This window comes from Cetorhinus maximus, chromosome 3 (assembly GCF_964194155.1).
Source record: "Cetorhinus maximus chromosome 3, sCetMax3.hap1.1, whole genome shotgun sequence".
Taxonomy (NCBI): Eukaryota; Metazoa; Chordata; class Chondrichthyes; order Lamniformes; family Cetorhinidae; genus Cetorhinus; species Cetorhinus maximus.
The window spans coordinates 59,402,349-59,422,826 of record NC_135881.1 but is presented as its reverse complement, the minus strand read 5'-3'; the positions used below and the strand labels follow the sequence as shown (position 1 = coordinate 59,422,826).

The window sequence follows — 20,478 nt, the reverse complement described above, 5'->3', positions numbered from 1 at the left end:
ACAAGTCACTCTGTTCATCACTCTCAACACACACACTCACAAGCCCAGCACACATCCACATGGCCCTCACTCACTGCCAGTTCAAGGGACATCATTATTTCACTCTCTCTCACTCACTGTCATTGACCCACCAATGGGACCACTCACTATCCACAGTGGCCAGGCAGATTTATCATCTGGCCCGGCAGGCGTTCTGCTTACACTTTCTCCATCTCTATCCATGCAGGACAAGCTGGCACACAACAAGAGAGAGAGGTCACAGACTGGTGGAGGAATGCCTAAAATGAAGGTCCTCACAGACTTTGAAAACAGAGCCATCCAGCTGCCTGGTGATGATCTGGACCGGTCCTGTGCTGATGGTGAGGTTGGCGCTGCTCTACCAAGTGAGGATCCAGCAGTGCAACTTCCATCAGACAACCATGCCATGAGTGATGTGTCCTCTTGCACAGGCCACTGCCATGCACTAATTATCTCTCCTTGCTTTCGCAGGCACATCTAAACAGCCGACAAGAGTCCATGACCCAGGGCCACCAATCAAGCACAGAAGAAACCTCTGCAGAGGAATCTGGAGGCACCCTCCCTGAAAACCTGTCACAGCGCTCACCCACACCCTCCACCATTGCAGAGGCACACACCTCGGTGGGACCTAGCTTTAGAGTAGCCCCAGGATCACAATCTGGTGAGCACATCACACTTTCTGATCCACAGAAGGCAGAGGCAGGGACTTCCCAGGTCTCTGGCACTCGGAGGGCTGACAAAGGTCAGAACATTGCTGAGTCCGAGTCAGATGACGAGCCTCTGGACTCAGTCACGTCACAGTTGCTGGAGCTGCAAAGCAAGCTCGGGAACATCAGGAAGGGATATCTGTTGCACACCTCAGATTGCAAGGCATACTGGAGGAGTCCGTCCACATTCAGTCTGAGGTGCTAGCGCCGAAATGCCAACACACCGAGGTCAACACTGGTACAATAGCAGCCACCATGGAGACCTTGGTCCAGGACTTTGCTCCTGCACTGCTGCATGGGCTCAGCTCCATCACTGATGCCCTAGTTGTCCTCCAACGGTGTGTACACAAGAGGGGTGCCAGGCAGCTCTATCTCACTGCAGCTACCCCTTCTCGTCAAGGTGTCAGCCTGGGGCCCCTGGGCACCCAAAGAGAGGAGGATCCGCAGGTGCAAATTCCTGGCCCATCCATCCAGGTGACCCCAAGAGTGTCAGGCCCATCCGACTCTCCTCTTCCTGTGACCTCAGCAGCTCCAGCTCCACAGGCTGAGGAGGGTGCCACTGCCATACAGCAGGACCATGAAAGCAGGTCGGGGCCCTCCAAGTCTCAGCCCTCCAGATGAAACCTGCCAAAGTCACCACAGACAGCATTTCAGTCAGCAGGCTGCCTCCACCTCCGCTGTGGATGTCTGGGGAGCACCAAGACGTAGCAGGGTTAGGGCAGTTAAGGAAAATTGGTTGCACAGCCTGGGCAGGGGTGTTAATCACTTGTACGTACTGTTTACTATTGTCAATAAACTCCCAAGAATGTCTCCTTGCCTATGGCTCCTTGTTCTGATAAGCAGTGTTCTTGTCACTCAGATGTGAAACCTTTCTGCACAAGATAAAAGGCAGGCGTCTCAGTCCAAAGCCTCTTCCCTGTGCTTTGTAAAGCCTAGAGATCAAAGTGATCCGGCCTCTCGCTCTTTGGGGACATTACTGATGCCTGCACTTCATTGCTGCCAGAATGTAGTGGGCAGGCGAGTTCTCTCATTCTCTCGATGTTCTCTCAGCACCTCCTAAGGAGGGGCTGGACCCTATCTCTTCAGCAACTGTGACCACTGATGTGTGCGCCAGCATCTGATGGGGATCAGGTGCTGATGGCGGATAAAGCATCAGATGCTTCTAAAGTTTCATGGCTGTGTCCCTAAGATATGACCTGATCGTGGAGCACAAGCAAGCTGCCCTCGGCCAGACAGGAGTTAGACATTCTCAGAGGCTGTGAGAAGATTTATGGAACGTCCTCACTGCATGTTGTCATCATCCTTCTGCAATTGAGTGACTATTAGGGCCTCCACCGCGTCTCGATGACAGGAGCATTCTCACAGAGTGTATTCGTACTGCAATAAGCCAGACTAGAGTCAAACTTTTACAAATACGAAGTGAGCAACTATGGGGTCATCATCCTCCACAAATCTAGCAGCTACGAGGGTCTCCCGAGCATGCCTGCCTCGTCTAGCCAGTGCGAAGGAAGCCCTCATCCCCTTCATCATTGCCCCCGAGGACTTCCTCAGCCTCCTCCCATCAGCATTGTCCTCATCAGAAGAGATGTGCAGCTCCTCCATCTCCTCCTCAGCCAGCTCTTCTCCCCATTGGAGTGTCAGGTTGTAAAGGGCACAGCAGGTGACGATGATGCATGAAACCCTCTGCAGACTATATTGCAGGGCTCCACCAGACCGGTCCAGGCACCAGAACCTCATCTTCAGCATCCCGATGGTCTGCTCCACCAAGTTGCGAGCTGCAGCACGAGCCTCATTATAACATCGCTCTGCTGCAGTCTGAGGCTGGCGCATGGGTTTCATCAGCCACGGCCTCTGCGGGTAGCCTTTGTCCCTGAGGCACCATCCCTGCAGCTTCTGTGGACCCTGGACGACTCTAGGTACCTGTGACCGACTGAGATGTAGGCGTCGTGCACACGTTCTGGAAACCGTGCGCACACCTGCAGGATGCATTTCTGGTGGTCGCACAAAAGCTGCACGTTCAGCGAATGGAAGCCTTTGCAGTTAATGTAGTCCACTGTGTGTGGCGACGGAGATCTGAGCTCCACATGAGCGCAGTCAAACGTATCCTGCATCTGTGGGAAACCCGAGATCTGGGCGAATCCAATCGCTCTTGCATCCCGGCTGTCCTGGTTCGGGGTGAAATGCACAAAGTTGTGTGCCCTCGCAAGGATGGCATCCATGACCTCATAGATCCATTTGTGGGTGGAGGCTTGTGATATCCCACAGAGGTCACCTGTGGAGCCCTGAAAGGAGCCACTGGTGTAGAAATTGAATGCTGTGGCCACTTTCACAGCCACTGGCAGAGGATGCCCTCCATGTCCCCTGGCGCCATATCCTGCAGTAACTGGCAGATGTGAGCGACTAGTTCCCTAGAGGTTTGCAGTCTTCGGTGACACTGGTCCTCGGCCATCTGCAGGAGTGAAAGGTGGTGTCTTTAGACCCTGGGTGTCACTAGGTTCTGACTGGTGACAGCGTGTGCGGGAGCCCCAGCCGGCCCTTCTTCCTGAGGTTGCTTCTCCTGCCTCTGTGCAGCCAGGAGCCTCAGTCGCTCTCTCCTCCGTCTTTCTCGCTCTCTGGAGGCCATCAAGCATACAGCAAGTTCACCAGGCTCCATGATCCCGATGTACTCCTCCTGCGGGATGAAAGAGAGAGAGAGACACGTGGTTAGCATGGGTGTACTAAGAACCTGTCCTGGTTAAGTGTAACAGCTGCTTAACGCTTCCCAGAGAGTGCTGGCCACCACTTAGATAGCCAGATATTAGTGCGCTGCGCGGCTGCCCTGTTAGCTTGAACCATGGGGGAGACTGGTCCAAATCGGGTAGGTGACAATGCAAGAGGCTGTGAGCACCTCCAGCAGTGACGGCTCCATGGCCAGCTTTAGCAGTCGTCCAGCTGCTCTGCAGTCCACTAAAGTGCTCATGGATTTGCAGTCTGAGCCGGGGTTGGGGGGGGCGGTGGGGTGGTGGTGGTGGGGGAGGGGTGGTTGGGGTGGGGTTAGTGTGGTTGGGGTGGGGGCGGGGGGGCAGTGTGGCGGAGGGGGTCGAGAGAGCTCTGCAGAAGTTGGTGGCACTTCAATGCCTCTGCGTTGCTTGAGTGGGCAGTAAGCTCGGAGCCCGACCCCCTGGCGCTCCTGAAGCATGCAAAGCAACAGGTGACCTGGACATGCTCTGCAGAACATTGCTGTGCACTCACTTTCAGTTCACCCAAAGTGCAGGCCGCCAAGTGCACATCCCCTCCGTACTGTTCTGAAACACATCGGCGTGCTTTCCCGCCAACGTGGACGGATGATCCAGCAGGGGTGCAAGAGCCTGGTGGGATGGTCTGACAATGATATACTGGTGTATTACAATGAAGTTCCCCATGACTGATGGCGGGCAATGCAGCCCTCTGTCGGCGGGCTGAGTGGACAATCGCGACCTGCCTTCCCGCTGTCATAAAACCGATCGTGCCATATTTTCCACCCACGCTACCTATCACGCCCGCTGCCAGTGGGCACAGAAAATTCTGCCTATAGAGCGAGTTTTTAAGTGTAAAGATGGCTGTAACTGGTCACAAGTGTTCCATGTAGGCAATAACATTAGTATTCATTGTTGTCAGACACATCTATTGCTTTCTTTCCCCATTGTATTATGTGTAATTTTCTGATTTTTAGATGTGTTCCAGGACTAGAATTTCTTGAGCTTTCCCCCATTGTGAACAATCAGTTGTAGAGCTAATCTACATGCAAATGAGTTTGTTGGATATTTATTAAAGGTGGACTTGATGATTTCCCTGTCTGAAGATTCTGCTGGGAATGGTCTTCAGAACTCCAATCAAATCAGTTCAGTTCAAAAGACCACTAGGCAAGTGCAATCATGATTGAGCAGGTGAAAGCAGATTGTCCTGAGACAGGTCATGACATGCACTTGCCTAGGTAGAAAAATTAATCCCTAACTTGAGAGAAACATTTACTCTGCTGCTTTTACATATCTCCTGCCTAAAATTAGAGTTACACAACTAGTTTGAAACCACAACGGATTCTGTATCTGTACAAATAGCTTTTTTTAAGCTACATTAGAAACTGGACACATTCTCTAGATGGGTTAATTATTGCCAGAATGATATTGGAATCTGTACACATTGCAAACTTACTACTGAACTGACCATTTCATTGGCCCCCATGTTTCAGTTGTATTAATATTGAAACTAGAATTGGGAATAACACTGCACAGTTAGTAATACCGGAACTTGGGTGAGAAGTTAGATCGTTGCATGTTCAATAATTAGGTTACTATCCACTCTCGAAGGGCTTGAAAGCATTTGACTGGTATTTCAGTTGTGAAAACAATGGAGCGGAGTGCATTATAAATTTACCAGAGAAAGTCACAAATATCCACTTCTAATACTGTGATTTTTAAACTTTTCAACATGGGTGCTTACCGAAAGTGATCAACTTGTCCCAGGGACCTATTACAAACAAAAAAAGAACTTCTTTCATAGCATTTTATCACATCCTCAGGATGTGATAAAGCTCTTCATACTGAATTCTTCATTTTTTTTTGGACCCAGTCACTAATGTAGAAAACATGCTCCTGCCTAGGTAGAAAAATTAATCCCTAACTTGAGAGAAACATTTACTCTGCTGCTTTTACATATCTCCTGCCTAAAATTAGAGTTACACAACTAGTTTGAAACCACAACGGATTCTGTATCTGTACAAATAGCTTTTTTTAAGCTACATTAGAAACTGGACACATTCTCTAGATGGGTTAATTATTGCCAGAATGATATTGGAATCTGTACACATTGCAAACTTACTACTGAACTGACCATTTCATTGGCCCCCATGTTTCAGTTGTATTAATATTGAAACTAGAATTGGGAATAACACTGCACAGTTAGTAATACCGGAACTTGGGTGAGAAGTTAGATCGTTGCATGTTCAATAATTAGGTTACTATCCACTCTCGAAGGGCTTGAAAGCATTTGACTGGTATTTCAGTTGTGAAAACAATGGAGCGGAGTGCATTATAAATTTACCAGAGAAAGTCACAAATATCCACTTCTAATACTGTGATTTTTAAACTTTTCAACATGGGTGCTTACCGAAAGTGATCAACTTGTCCCAGGGACCTATTACAAACAAAAAAAGAACTTCTTTCATAGCATTTTATCACATCCTCAGGATGTGATAAAGCTCTTCATACTGAATTCTTCATTTTTTTTTGGACCCAGTCACTAATGTAGAAAACATGCTCCTGGTTATTTGTTCTAGCTTCTGAAAGGCAATGTCCACTAGCTAAATATGATAGAAAAATGTGTTTACTAGCATAGTACGTAACACAAATAACATGCTAGTAAGTCAACCAACATTTTTGTGTTCACCTCTGATAGATAAGAAAGCTGATGGCCTCTCTGACCTCAGCCTGAAAGCCAAGAAGATCAGATGCCTGGCATTTAATTTCTTTGAAAAGATATTGAGTGGGTGCTAGAGACCAGAGAGTTTCGGTCAGAGAGGAATTGGTTGTAGGGTTGTCAACTTTGTTTACATATATTCCTGAAGATTTCAACACAGGATCTCTTGCCTTCACTGACCTGCCCTGTCAAAAAAGCCTTTTTAATCATCTCCGATATTTTTATAACTAATAAAGGCAAGTGATCAAAGAAAATGAAATAAACTTTTTTTCATGTTCCTATTAGGTTGTCCACAGGATGTATTTCGGGAACTATTCTTCAATTTCTGCAGACCATTGGGCAATCCTAGAGGGCTGGCAACCCTTGTTGGTTGGTTGCAGAGTGATTCATATATCCTAAGAGCTTATTTCTTTAACCTGCAGTTGACGAATTAATAGACTGAATCACATGTCTTTTTACAGAAGAATAAAAATGCCTGCCAGCCTTTTTTAACATCCCGATGCAACAATTTTGTGCATACAATGTGTGACCATGGATGTAATGTCCTGAAATACAAATTTTCAGAACTGATATTTTAAAATCTTAGCCTATAAAGTCATAATTTTATTTGGAAATGTTATTTTTTCTTCTCCAATCCTCCTATATAATTGCTCCATTTTCTTTTCCTTTTTTATTTGTGGAGGTTGATGCCAATGGCGCAGAAATCTTTTCTGTTTCTATTTTATTTTACTTCATGTTAACAAATGTGCTCATGGTGCAGATGAAAGAGGATTTTTTTCTTGTCTCTGAGATTAACTTTCCCAGTGCCCAGGATCTGGCACTAAATAGTGCCTTTTAGAACTTATCCATAAACCTCCTAACTTTAGGATTATAGAAAGAACTGGCATTTAACTTTTGCCTTTTGGGTAGCTTTTTGCCTCATTTACTTCCTGTCCTTTGGCAGATTTAGGAAGGTTGGAATGGGAAAATGGGCTGGTGGGGACCAGTACTGAATCCCTGCTGTTTTATAGGGTAAACCCTGTTGACATTTATGTCTGGCTATGATCCTGCCTACCTCACATAAAATGATTTAATTTGCTGTTTACACTCAAATGTTCTATGAGCCTTTTTTAACGCCAGTGGCCCACCTCTCTGAATTACTGACTTTAAAAGCAGTGTCGCTTGCTGGATGATGTAGCCAAGTAAAAGTGTAGTTAAAGGCCACGAAGAGAGAACTTTTTGATAAAACTCTCCTTCCTTAGGACTTGCTGCTTTTTGCAGCTCAAGCTTGCCGATTCATTCAGTATTGGTTCCAATACTTAGTGCCTTCACTTCTTTTCCATTCTGTGGTATATTCACCACAGGAGACTATTATTTCCCCTACTGCTATTATGAGGAGGAACATGGAGGGAAAATGGGCTAATTGGGTGCCATTAGCAACACGTGACACCCACTTGCTGTGCAGGATCTAGTGGAATTTCAGGGAAACAGTAGGTGCTGCTCAACATAGAGAAGGCAAGACAGGTGGGGAAAATGAAATATTCTCCGTTTAGCTGATCTTCTCCAGCTTGAGTCCTCATACGAATGCTCAGGACTGCCTTCTAGAAACATAGAAACTAGGAGCTGGCCATTCGGCCCTTCAAGCCTGCTCTGCCATTCATTATGATCGTGGCTGATCATCCAACTCAATAGCCTGCTTCCGCTTTCTCCCCATACTCTTTGATCCCGTTCACCCCAAGAGCTATATCTAACTCCTTCTTGAAAGCATACAATGTTTTGGTCTCAACTACTTTCTGTGGTAACGAATTCCACAGGCTCACCACTCTCTGGGTAAAGAAATTTCTCCTCATCTCAGTCCTAAATGTTCTACCCCATATCCTCAGACTGTGACCCCTGGTTCTGGACTCCCCCACCATCGGAACATCCTTCCTGCATCTACCCTGTCTAGTCCTGTTAGAATTTTATAGGTTTCTATGAGATCCCCCCTCATTGTTCTGAACTCCAGCGAATATAATCCTAATCGAGTCAATCTCTCCTCATATGTCAGTCCCGTCATCCCAGGAATCAGTTGGGTAAACCTTCACTGCACTCCCTCTATAGCAAGTACATCCTTCCTCAGATAAGGAGACCAAAACCGCACACAATATTGGAGGTGTGGTCTCACCAAGGCCCTGTACAATTGCAGCAAGACATCCCTGTTCCTGTACTCGAATCCTCTGGCTATTAAGGCCAACATACCATTTGCCTTCTTTACCGCCTGCTGCACCTGCATGCTTACCTTCAGCGACTGGTGTACAAGGACATCCAGGTCTTGTTGCACATTCCCCTCTCTTAATTTATAGCCATTCAGATAATAATCTGCCTTCCTGTTTTTACTACCAAAATGGGTAACCTCACATTTATCCATATTATACTGCATCTGCCATGCATTTGCCCACTCACTCAGCCTCTCCTACCAAACGAAGCACTTGAGAGAGTTTTGCATTAGCAGTGAAGAAAAACTTGGTGTAGCCAGTCTGTGTTCTATTTGGTGTGAAAGAAAGTGGAAAGAATGCAAATCATTTCGAGGAGTTGAGTGGGTGAAAAAACATGCAACTGTTCTGTTAAAAAAAGCCTTTCTCTTTGTTTGCCACCAAGTTAGAGTTGCCGCTTCACTGGGATCATAGACCGTGCAGTGTGAGATATGAAGAGTGGGCATATTGCTTTGCATGCTACATTACTGATGTGGGAGTATGCCAGAGGCTGTATGATTGATAGAAATGCAGAATAGACATGTCTTTTCTTTCAGTGGGCAATACTTATTAACTCCTTTATGACACCCTTCCTCAGTCCTGAGAATACTTTGTGTATTTCCTTTAATGGACAATTCAGTGTTTTCCACCTCTTGCCATGTCTGCTTCATGGTTGTTTTATTACAAAGACTTCCATCAGCTCAAACATAGCCACGTTCCTGATCTCCACTACCTCTAGGCTCTCAATTATAGGGAAGTTCTTACAGTTCTTGAAACCTTTGGACAGTAGTCAATCTTCAGCAGAGTAGCCCTCAAAAGTACAGCAGCCCTTTAAGAGGGTTCTCCAGGCTATTTAGGGGATTGTGCCATTTTAATAAACTATTTGGCTAAACATTATGTCTTTGTCTAAATTGGATGCAAAAATTCAGTTAGGCTGGCTGGGGATGCCATTAGTTCAATGAGAATGCCAAAAGCATAGACCAATTTTTGGCCAAGTGGGGAAATTAGCGATTTGGGATGGTTCCTGCAGATGCTCATTATTGCATCTTCCCCCTGTACTGACTGGTTGCTCCAGTCATCTGCAGAATGCTGAACCAAGTTCCATGGGAAGCAAGTTACAAATGATATGTGGCAACTCCTTTATTGTATTTTGTAAAGATAGTTGTGAACATTTCTTATTTACTTTGTTTTACTCACTTTACAGGAAGGTGGTGGCATAGTGGTATTGTTGCTGGACTAGTGAACCAGAGACCCAGGGTAATGCTCTGGGAACCCAGGTTTGAATCCCTCCATGGCAAATGGTAGAATTTGAATTCAATAAAAATCTGGAATTAAAAGTCTAATCATGACTATGAAACCATTCTTGATTGTCATAAAACCCATCTGGTTCACTAATCCCCTTTAAGGAAGGAAATCTGCTGCCCTTACCTGTGGCCTTCATGTGACTCTTAAATGCTCTCTTAACGAGGACAATTAGCCTAGCCAGCGATGCCCACATCCCACGAACGAATAAAAAATAATTAAATAAATCCAATAAGGATTTCAAGAAATTTATTTACGCAGAGTGTGATTAGAATGTTGAACTTGGAGTAGGGTGAGATAAGGTAGTTGGGGCGAATAGCCTTGTCTATGTTGCAATTTTTATGTAAACCCAAAATTTTTCCTTTCCAAGCATTTGGTTTTATTTTTGATTCGATGTGTTATTTGCTTGCAGCTGATTTTACATTGGCCTAGAATTTTCTGGGGCAGTGAAATTTGTGGCATGCTCCATGCGTTGAATATTTTTTTCTTCACCCGTAAGTTTGAAAATATTTTGTTCTTCAACATGCTGGAAGTGCGAATTGATGATGGTGCAGTGAGGTCAATGGGCATCTAGGACCTCAGTGAGCAATGGGACCAGGAGTCTATCTTCTTAACCAATGAAATTTAAGGATAGAGAAAGAAACAGGGGAAGGACCGAGAAGGAAAAAAAGGTGAATTAAAGTTAAATGCAGAAAGAGAAGTAGAGAGAGGAAATGTAGGTTAGGAGAAAACCGAGGGGAAAAAAGGCAGAAACAAAATGTAAGAAAAATATAGCATTTTAAAAATCTTTAGAAACAATTTATTACAAGCAGGAGTGAGACTTCACTGTTTCAATTGTTTCCATTCTGGACCTCCCAAGGTTGAGTATATTGCAGGAGTATAAATATTGTAATTAAATAGGTCTTTAGGTTGTGAAATACCAGCCCTAACTTTCCATGTTTAATTTGTATTTATGGTGTACATTGACACTCATGGGGAAGTTGGCAATGAAATCCAATCTTTTGAGTTTAACAGCAGAAAAATGTAAATCTTCCAGCATTTTGTATACTTTGCAACTCAAACTATAACTCTTCCTCGCTACAATGCCCTGAAATTTTTTTTTTGGATGCAAAAAAGAGCATGTGCCTTTAACTCGCTGTTATTTTGATTGCAAATTTTGGTCCAGCTTGGAACGAATTCAGGAAAAGAAAGCAAATTTTAAAATCTCAAAGTCTGCTTATCGGGTAGGAGCCATGCCTCCTTTTTGCTCCCAAGGTCAACACTGAAATAAACAAAATTAGTATCCCTGGCTTTAACTATGTGCTTTTGCCGTTTCCAGTCCATTCATCATGTATTGCTGAATTATGCATTACTTGCAGAATTACTGGATACATCACATCCTATGTTAATGTTTTACAATTATGTTCCCTTTATTCCTCTATGGGAGTTAGACATTTTTTCTTGATAAGGAAGAGCGAGATCACACAACAACATGGCAGAGCGAAATTAAGGCAATATGCTTGATTTTCCATCAGCTGAGCAGTAATTGCTTCTTTCTTGCTGCATTATGGAAGCTACATATAGCCTTTAAATTGTACCTTATATTAGTACAGTCTTGTCCACATTAAGGAGACCACATGCAGATTGGGTGATAACTTTAAGAAATTGTCCATTCAGCCTGTAGGCGTACCCAGAGCTCCTCTGCCCCACTCCCACTCTGATCTTTTTGTCTTCGGCCTCCTACACTGTTCCAATGAAGCTCAACAAAAGCTCTAAAAATAGCTTTTGATTAGGTAATTTGTGGCTTTCCAAACTTAATGAATTCAACAATTTCAAATCAAAGGAACATAAGTAATAGAAGCTGGAGTAAACCACTTGACCCTTTGAGCCTGCTCAGCCAATCATCAAGCTCATGGCTGATCTTTCTACCTCAACTCCACCTTCCTGACCTCTATCTTGAATATACTCAACGACAGGCATTTATAACCCTCTGGGATAGAAAATTCCAAAGGTTCACAACTCTTTGAGTGAAGAAATATCTCCTCACCCCAGTTCTAAAGGACCAACCCCTTATTGTGAGACTGTGACCCTGTGTATTGCTTAACCTTTTCTCGGTATCTAGCCTGTCAAATCCCTTGATAATTTTATATGGTTTCAATGCGATCATTTCTCATTCTTCTAAACTCCAGGGGATATAGATCTTACCCGGCCCCCATTTTTCAAATAGCAGCTTTTGGTGTTGAATCTGCTATTCCCATTTACACCCCCAGACCTAACATTTGTTTCTTTACTTTCCCATTACCAACTCCTTTGATTTTTGCATCATCATCCCTTTTGATATCTAATCTTCCCTGCCTGCAACCCTGTCACAGCTCTTCCCCTTTTTTCCTCACCTTCCCTTTTCATTGCATCTGGACTTGCTTAAATCCTACATTTCCAACCTTTTCCCAGTTCTAACAAAAGGTCAAACATTAACATGGTTTCTCTCTCCACAGTTGCTGCCTAACCTGAGTATTCCCAGCATTTTTTATTTTTATTTCAGATTTCCAGCATCTGCAGTATTTTGCTTTTGCCTTATTTTAGTAGTTTATTTAGCCCATCATGTTTGTGTTGTCTGGTTCTGCCAATACAGCAGTAATATTGTTCACAGTCTCTTCTAGTTTTCACCCCGTGCCCCCCACTTTCTCTCAACATCCACTCCTACTATCTTGATAAACGAGTACCTCTGCAATTTTCCTTTCGTCATTTTGGATATTGCGAGGCATTACTGTAAATCCTAGAGAAATTTGTTTGGAATTTTCCAATCATTTCATTACTGCTTTGATTCTTGGCTAGCCCTGTATTCTTGAGCTGGATTATCTTTATCTAAAATTTATGAATATTTATTTGGTAAATTGTCTAGAATTGGGCAATCTTGTCATTTGTAGCTTTCAGCGCGTCTGGAACCCCAGAATGCGGCCCTCAAAAAAAATCCAATGAACTAAAAACAGACTGTTCAGCCACTGTAAACCAGTGGCCCTGATAATGACCATTTTAAAGGGAATATAAAAGCAATGTACTGTGGATGCTGGAAATCTGAAACAAAAACAAAAATAGCTGGAAAAACTATGATGAAGAGTCTATGGTGAAGAGTCATTCGGACTTGAAATGTTAACTGCGTTCCTCTCGGCAGATGCTGTCAGACCTGCAGAGTTTTTCCAGCTATTTTTTTTATTTTAAAGGGAATGTTTATTTCCCTGACGAGATCACTTTGTATAATTTGTGGGAGATCCTTCTTTTCAGTGTTTGTTGCATTCTATGAACTGTTGCAGAAAGGACTCATTGAAACAAAATCTAGAGATGATCTAATACTAATTCTTGCCACTGTTTCCCATTGATAGAATCCTGGGAACAAAACCCAGACCCGACAGAATAGACAACAGGAAAGTTTTATTTGGCCATAGACTTAGGATTTCTCTTATTACTCTTAGCTTGAGCTTTTCTCGAGAAAATTCCTGGGCTCTTTGGTTTTGCTTTCCTTTTCTCACCCCCGATTTTCTCCACTCTTGAATGTGTTGAACGCTGAAACTGTGACTCTCAAACCATTAACTCTTTTTAAAAATGTTTCTCCCTGTTTCCTCCATTCAGAACCAAGGTAGGCAGAAGAAATGTCTAGTCGTGGCAGACTCTAGTCCCACTTTCTAATTGATCTGCATGTCTGATACTTGCGATCTCCAATTTTTTTTCTTTCGCTAATGAACTGTTAAGCAGCTGAGTGTCAGCTTAAACACCCAGCTGTTGGGATATGTCACCCTTTATTGTTACTTTGAGCACTTTTATCTTTTCACAGCTGCTGTATTTGAATCTTTGTCCTAATGCGTGTTTTTACCTATGTTCTTTTCATTTTACAGGTTTTCTGTCAAGACACTAATTGACCGCTCCTGCTTTGAGACCATTGACGACTCATGTTCGGAATTTACAAACTTTGCAGCTATTCTGGAACAAGTCCTGAGTCATCGTCTCAAAGGTAGCCTTACCTGCTCTGTGCACATATGGCGAAATACCCAGCTAGGTCACACTTGTTTGTCAAATTCATGGTGAACACCCGAGGTGTGATTGGGTGTGGAGATTAATAGATTTATGACGTTTACTAGTTGTTGGAATGGGCACCTAAGTAAAAATTCAGGTATTTTTATTTTGAGCTGTTGGAAACATCTTGCAATGTTCTGACACTTCACAATGTTTGTAAATTTGAGTAATTTTGAACTTGAATCAAATCCACTACTTTTGTGAATTTCCGTGATGGCATATAAGAAATGTCAAATTCTAGGGGAGGGATAGCACGTGAAACAAACAGTTACACTGACTAATGCCCAATGTTCCATTTCCAGTTGGTGCAAGCAGGAAATGGAAGCAAAATATTTTGGAAGTTATTCTGCAAGTCAAGTTGTAGGGTGTGTCAAAATTGGGCAGATTTTTTCTGTTCTGATTGAAATGTATTGCCCTTGCCCACCAACTTTCATATTTCCTCAAGTCCGGAGTGTAATTGTTCGTGCCTCTGTATCTGCTCATGCCTGTGTATACTTTGAGTTATGGTTGTACCTATGACAGTCCCAAGTTTTGGAGGAAATCAGGATGCTCAGTGTGAATGTGGGAAAAGGAATGCTAGAGCAGTTACTGAGCCTCACATGTGCTGGCCAGAAAAGTACAGCAACATGAGACCACTTGCCTGAAACTAGCTTTAAATGTCCTCAAACTAACAGCACAGTAACTTGGAATTTAACTTCATTCCTGACAGTAACATGTTTGCTGTCATCTTATTAGTCAAGTTTCTTTATCCAGTAATGTTTGGGGGGGAAACAAAACATGCCTGGCAGTAACCCCTTTCCTTCTAAGTGTCTTTATTTTCTCATGCAGAAGGGGAATGGGTGCATTCCATCTATAGGATGAAAACAGATTTCAGAAGCTGCTGGTGCTTCTCAGTGCTGAGATGTACTTGATAATGTTGCCAGTGAACAACTCAACAAATGCCGCATGTTGATATTAATCACTAATGTTTTTTTTTAAACAATTTATTTGAGTGTTTGCAATTTGAAAAGTGAAATATGCTGAAGATATGTAAACATTTACATATAAGCTCATTTCTCGTGTAGGATGCTAAACTGTCTAATTGTCTCGGATGCCTCTCTTTTACATTACTTCCGAGGCTGGATTTTCTGACTAGATCTACCTGTGTGAATCAAAGCAAGCTCCCTTCTAAGCTTGCTCATATGGCTGAATGGTTGCTGGACCAGGCTGCCTATAAGGCAGTACAGGTACAGTGTGTTAAAACTGGCAACCTTGGGACAGTCTGTGCCAGATTTCGGATCTTGCCGGTTTCAGGTCGGGTAGTGTCAAGGGTGGTTTGGACCACTCAGAGTGTGTGAAAAGACCAGCGTGTGAAGCTGATAACTAGTCCGGCATGCTGATGCAGCACCTACACGAGCAAGCTGGTAAGTTATATTACTCATTTGATAAGAAGTAAAATTCATGCATGGCAGCTTATTAAAATGTCTGGTTTTCGGGCATCTCCGGTTTTCGGATGGCCAGATTTGAGACGCTGTACCTCAATAGAAGTAACTACTCTGTTGCAGTAGGGCAACTAAACACTAAAATAGCATTGCTACAGACTAGGCTTCTTATACTGCTGCATGTGCAGTATAATCTATTGACTATTGTGCCTTCATGGGCAGGCTTTGGAGGAGGCTAGAGAAGGGTTTGCATATGCTGCCATCATGAGATACTGCACCAACATACATGGCCATTACTGCCACCCCACCAAAATTAGGCACTAGTTCAACATGACCACTGATCTGCAGGATAGCAGGCCTAACAGTCCAAATGAGATTATTTGATGCTTGCTTTCAATCCATTCCCAGTTGACTGGAGGAGACAGCACTCTCGCATCTGGTATCCCACTCTGGCAGCAGTGAGAGCATCCTGGAAACAAGTACAGTCTGGCATTTGCCATGGGTCCTCTACTGGTGCTGTCACATGATCAAGATGGATTGCAAAGCAACCTTCAATGCTGTGCTTGTGCTGTTTTTTTTTAAGATCTGTGAAGATGTTGTTGATTCACATATCTGGAAATTACAGAAGAGTGCACATTCTATAACAGAGCTCGGCTTCTGCTACAGCTATCATTAGAATTGTTGTACTCATTATGGGTAACATACAGTACATTAAATCTTCCTTCGTGCTTGAAGAGATGTGGCTGATAGACCCCTTTCCAGTGCCGTGACACATCATGTTTTGGTGACTGGGGGTCAGACCAACGTTCAAGAGGAAGGAGGGTGGACCAGGAAACATGACTGGTTTCGAGGGTGTGGTGGAGCTCGACTAATCACAACAGAGGTTTGCTCGATGGGCTGTGGACAGCACTCCTGCACTTCCTGTCCTGCCATGATACGTCATTAAACGATGCAGGTGAGTAGATGATTTTCTTTATGGCACTGCTTTGAATCCTTTGTTAATGCTTCTTTGAAGTTTGCAGCAGTCTGCCGTGATATCAATGGCCTTTTAACTTTAAGCCATTCTGGATGAACAATGGCCATTGACCACGTGACCAAAACTGGCTTCCGATTCTGAGATCCTTTATTATCCCAAGACCCAGAAGAGACCTGGCGTGCTTGTGCTGTTAGTGGACTACTCCACCCAAGCTATCATCTGCCTGACACCAAATATGCTCAACACCTGTGCAAATGTTCAATTCTTTCAAAACCAGACGAGATCCAGATCCAAAATATGTTCAGCTGAATGGCAATGATTCTTGACCTTCCATCAATGACACTGATCTCTCTCTCTCCCCTCCTATAGCCAGTGAAAGATCTCCATGCTTGCTTATACATGCATCCAGGGCTTCCCCTCACCTATACCTTAGCAACCTCCTCTAGACACATGGCACCGCATTCACTCTTGACCTAAGATACCGAAGAATTCCAAGTTCTTTGTTCCCCTGTCTACCTTTTGGTGGCTGCTTCTTATGTCCCTACCATCTGGTGTGCTCTCTCTCTCTCAACTACTTTTCTGCTTGACCACCCTTGGTCTTGTTTTCCTTGCATACATGGTAGCTGCTAGCTGCTGTTTGTCCATTGCCCTGCAAAACACTGAGATATCTGACCACAGGAGGCATGCTATAAAAATGCAAATTGTTTTTCAATGTTCTGTCCTGAACATTAAAACTGTAGTGAAATTGCCAACATTTGGTTTACCTTTTACCTTTTCACATCCTTTTTGTTGTTGCATTCAAGCTTTGTAAATTTATATTTTCCACTCCCAGAAAGGCAAAAAAAACAATAAAAACTGGGAAATAAGAATACTGGTCCGAACTGGTCTTGTATACCTTAAAATGGAACACCAGTAAAAACAGGAAAATAAGAGTACTGGTCCAAACCGTTTTTTCCTCTGTTTCATTTGTTTTGTTTCATAACTTCCTTCATTCTTTTCTTAAATTTAATTTCCCTACTTTTCATGTCTTTAGATTTTCAAGGTTTACAGTTAGCAACAGATGCTAACTTTGTGAGAGAAAATGAGGAAGTAGCAATAATGTCTGCTTGCTGCATCCATAAAAATGACTTCAAGGCTGTGCAAAAGGCTAACATGATTTCATGACAGGATAATCGTGGCCTGTTTTAAAAAGAACGCATAAGATAAATACCTTGCTGATGAAGGAATGTATGCTGAATCTAAACTGGTCTGAATAATGGTTGATTTATTAAATATCTCAGTTTCAAGCCAGAAATGGAAGATGCTTATTACATATTAATAGCAATGTTCTATATACTATAAATAACACACTTTTTCTTTCATTCACGAGATGAGAGTATCACTGGCTAAGCCAGCATTTGTTGAACTTCCCTAATTGTCCTTAAGGTGGTGGTGAGCTGCCTTCTTGAACCACTGCAGTCCATCTGTCGCAGGTACACTCACAGTTACAAACGGAGATCCAGGATTTTGATCCAGCGACTGTGAAGGAATGGTGATATAGTTCCAAGTCAAGACTGCGTGTAACTTGGGGATCTTGAAGGTGGTGTTGTCCTCAATCACGCTTTTGGCCTCAGAAGTCATGGTTTTGGAAGGTGCTGTTGTAGGAGCCTTGGTGAGTTGCTGCAGTGGTCATAAGATAATAAGAAATAGGAGCAGGAGTAGGCCATTTGGCCCATTGAGCCTGCCCTGCCATTTAATAAGATCCTGGTTGATCCGACTTTGGCCTTAACTCCACTCAACTCTCACACCTGCCTCCCTTCATCCTCGACCTCCTCATCAATCATACATCTGTCTAGTTCAGCCTTGAATATGTTCAATGACCCAGCCTCCACTGTTCTCTGTGGAAGAGTATTCCAAAGATGAACAACCCTCCTCATAGAAATTCCTCTCCATCTGTATTAAAAGGGGAAACCCCTCATTTTTCAATTGTGCCCCTTAGTTCTGGATTCCCCCACAGAGGGAAACATCCTCTCACTATGTATCCTGTCAAACCCCTTCAGAATCTTGAATGTTTCATTAAGGTCACCTCTCGTTCTTCTAAGCTCCAATGAGTATAAGTCCAATTTGTTCAACTTTTTCTCTTAACGCAACCCGTTCATCCCAGGAATTGGCATAGTCAAGCTTCTGAACTGTTTCCAATGCAAAGTATATCTTTCCTTAAGTAAGGAGAAAAAAGCTGTGTACACAGTGCTCCAGGCCTGGTCTCACCAATGGAGAGAAAACAAAGGAGAGAAAAGCTGTGTACACAGGACTCCAGGTGTGGTCTCACCAATGCCCTGTACAGTTGAAGCAAGACTTCCCCACTTTTATACTTCGACCCCTTACAATAAAGACCAACATTCTATTTGCCTTCCTAATTATGTGCTGTACCTTTGTGCTAACTTTTTTGTGATTCATGCATGAGGACACCCAGATCCCTCTGTACCACAGCATTCTGTAGTCTTTCTCCATTTAAATAACATTCTGCTTTTCTTTGCTTCTGCCAAAATGGGCAACGTCACATTTTTGTGATGGGGAGTACTTGTGCCTTGTAGATGGTGGACAGGCTTTGGGGAGTCAGGAGCTGAGTTACTCGTCGCAAGATTTATTTTTCATTCGTTCACGGGATGTGAGCTTTGCTGGCTGGGCCAGCATTTATTGCCCATCCCTAATTGCTGTTGAGAAGGTGGTGGTGAGCTGCCTTCTTGAACCAGTGCAATCCATGTGGTGTAGGTGCACCCACAGTGCTGTTAGGAAGGGAGTTCCAGGATTTTGACCCAGCGACAGTGAAGGAACAGCGATATATTTCCAAGTCAGGATGGCGAATGACTTGGAGGGGAACTTCCAGATGGTGGTGTTCCCATCTATCTGCTGCCCTTGTCCTTCTAGGTGGTAGTGGTCATGGGTTTGGAAGGTGCTATCTAAGGAGCCTTGGTGAAATCCTGCAGTGCATCTTGTAGATGGTACACACCGTTGCTACAGTTCATCGGTGGTGGAGGGAGTCAATGTTTGGGATGTGCTGCCAATCAAGAGGGCTGCTTTGTCCTGGTCAGTGTCAAGCTTCTTGAGTGTTGTGGAAGCTGCACTCATCCAGGCAAATGGGGAGTATTCCATCACACTCCTGACTTGTGCCTTGTAGATAGTGACAGGTTTTGGGGAGTCAGGAGGTTAGTTACTTGTCACATGATTCCTAGCCTCTGACCTGCTCTTGCAGTCACAGTATTTATATGGCCAGTCCAGTTCAGTTTCTGGTCAATGGTAACCCCCAGGACATTGATAGTGGGGGATTCAGTGATGGTAATGCCATTGAACATAAAGGGGCGATGGTTGGATTCTCTCTTGTCAGATATGCTCATTGCCTGACACTTGTGTGGTGCGAATGTTATTTGCCACTTATCAGCCCAAGCCTGGATATTGTCCAGGTCTTGCTGCGTTTGAACATGGACTGCTTCAGTATCTGAGGAGTCGCGAATGGTACTGAACATCATGCAATCATCAGTGACAATCCCCATTTCTGACCTTATGATGGAAGGAAGGTCATTGAAGCAGCTGAAGATAGTTGGGCTGAGGACACTACCCTGAGGAACTCCTGCAGTGATGTCCTGGAGCTGAGATAACTGACCTCTGACAGCCACAACCATCTTCCTTTGTGCTAGGTATGACTCCAATCAGTGGAGAGTTTTCCCCCTGATTCCCATTGACTCCAGTTTTGCTAGGGCTCCTTGATGTCACACTCGGTCAAATGCAGCCTTGATGTCAAGGGCAGTCACTCTCACCTCACTTTGGGAGTTCAGCTCTTTTGCCTATGTTTGAACCAAGGCTGTAATGATTCCTAGCCTCTGACCTGATCTTGTAGCCACAGTATTTATATGGCTAGTCCAGTTCAGTTTCTGGTTAATGGTAAACCCCAGGATGATATTAGTGTGGGACTCAGCAATGGTACTGCACTGAATGCCATAGGTAGATAGTTATATTTGTTCTTGTTGAGGATGGTCATTTCTAGGCACTTGTGTGGCACGAATGTTACTTGTCACTTATCAGCCCAAGCCTGGATATTGTCCAGGTCTTGCTGCATTTGGACATGGACTGCTTCAGTATCTGTGAGTCGCAAATGGTGCTGAACATTGTGAAATCATCAGTGAACGCCCCCACTTCTGAGCTTATGATGGAAGGGAGGTCATTGATGAAGCAGCTGAAGGTGGTTGGGCCTAAGATGCTACCCTGAGGAACTCTTGCAGTGATGTCTTAGCACTAGGCTGATTGACCTTCAAAAACCACATCCATCTCCCTTTTTGCTAGGTATGACTCCAACCAGTGGGGAGTTTTCCCTTATATTCCTTTAAGAA

The 20,478-nt window shown here is 43.9% G+C and overlaps 1 protein-coding gene across 3 annotated transcripts in view; it reads left to right on the top strand.

Annotated features, from left to right (window-relative positions):
* rundc3b (RUN domain containing 3b) overlaps window positions 1-20,478 on the top strand; it is a 111,005-nt gene that overhangs the window by 29,808 nt on the left and 60,719 nt on the right. For 2 of the 3 annotated variants that reach the window (XM_078538436.1, XM_078538438.1), the window contains exon 2: window positions 13,540-13,655. The exons of the other annotated variant lie outside the window; for it this stretch is intronic. In XM_078538436.1, coding sequence (XP_078394562.1) covers window positions 13,540-13,655 — 116 coding nt within the window. The remainder of the gene's footprint in view (window positions 1-13,539; window positions 13,656-20,478) is intronic. 3 annotated transcript variants of the gene reach the window in all.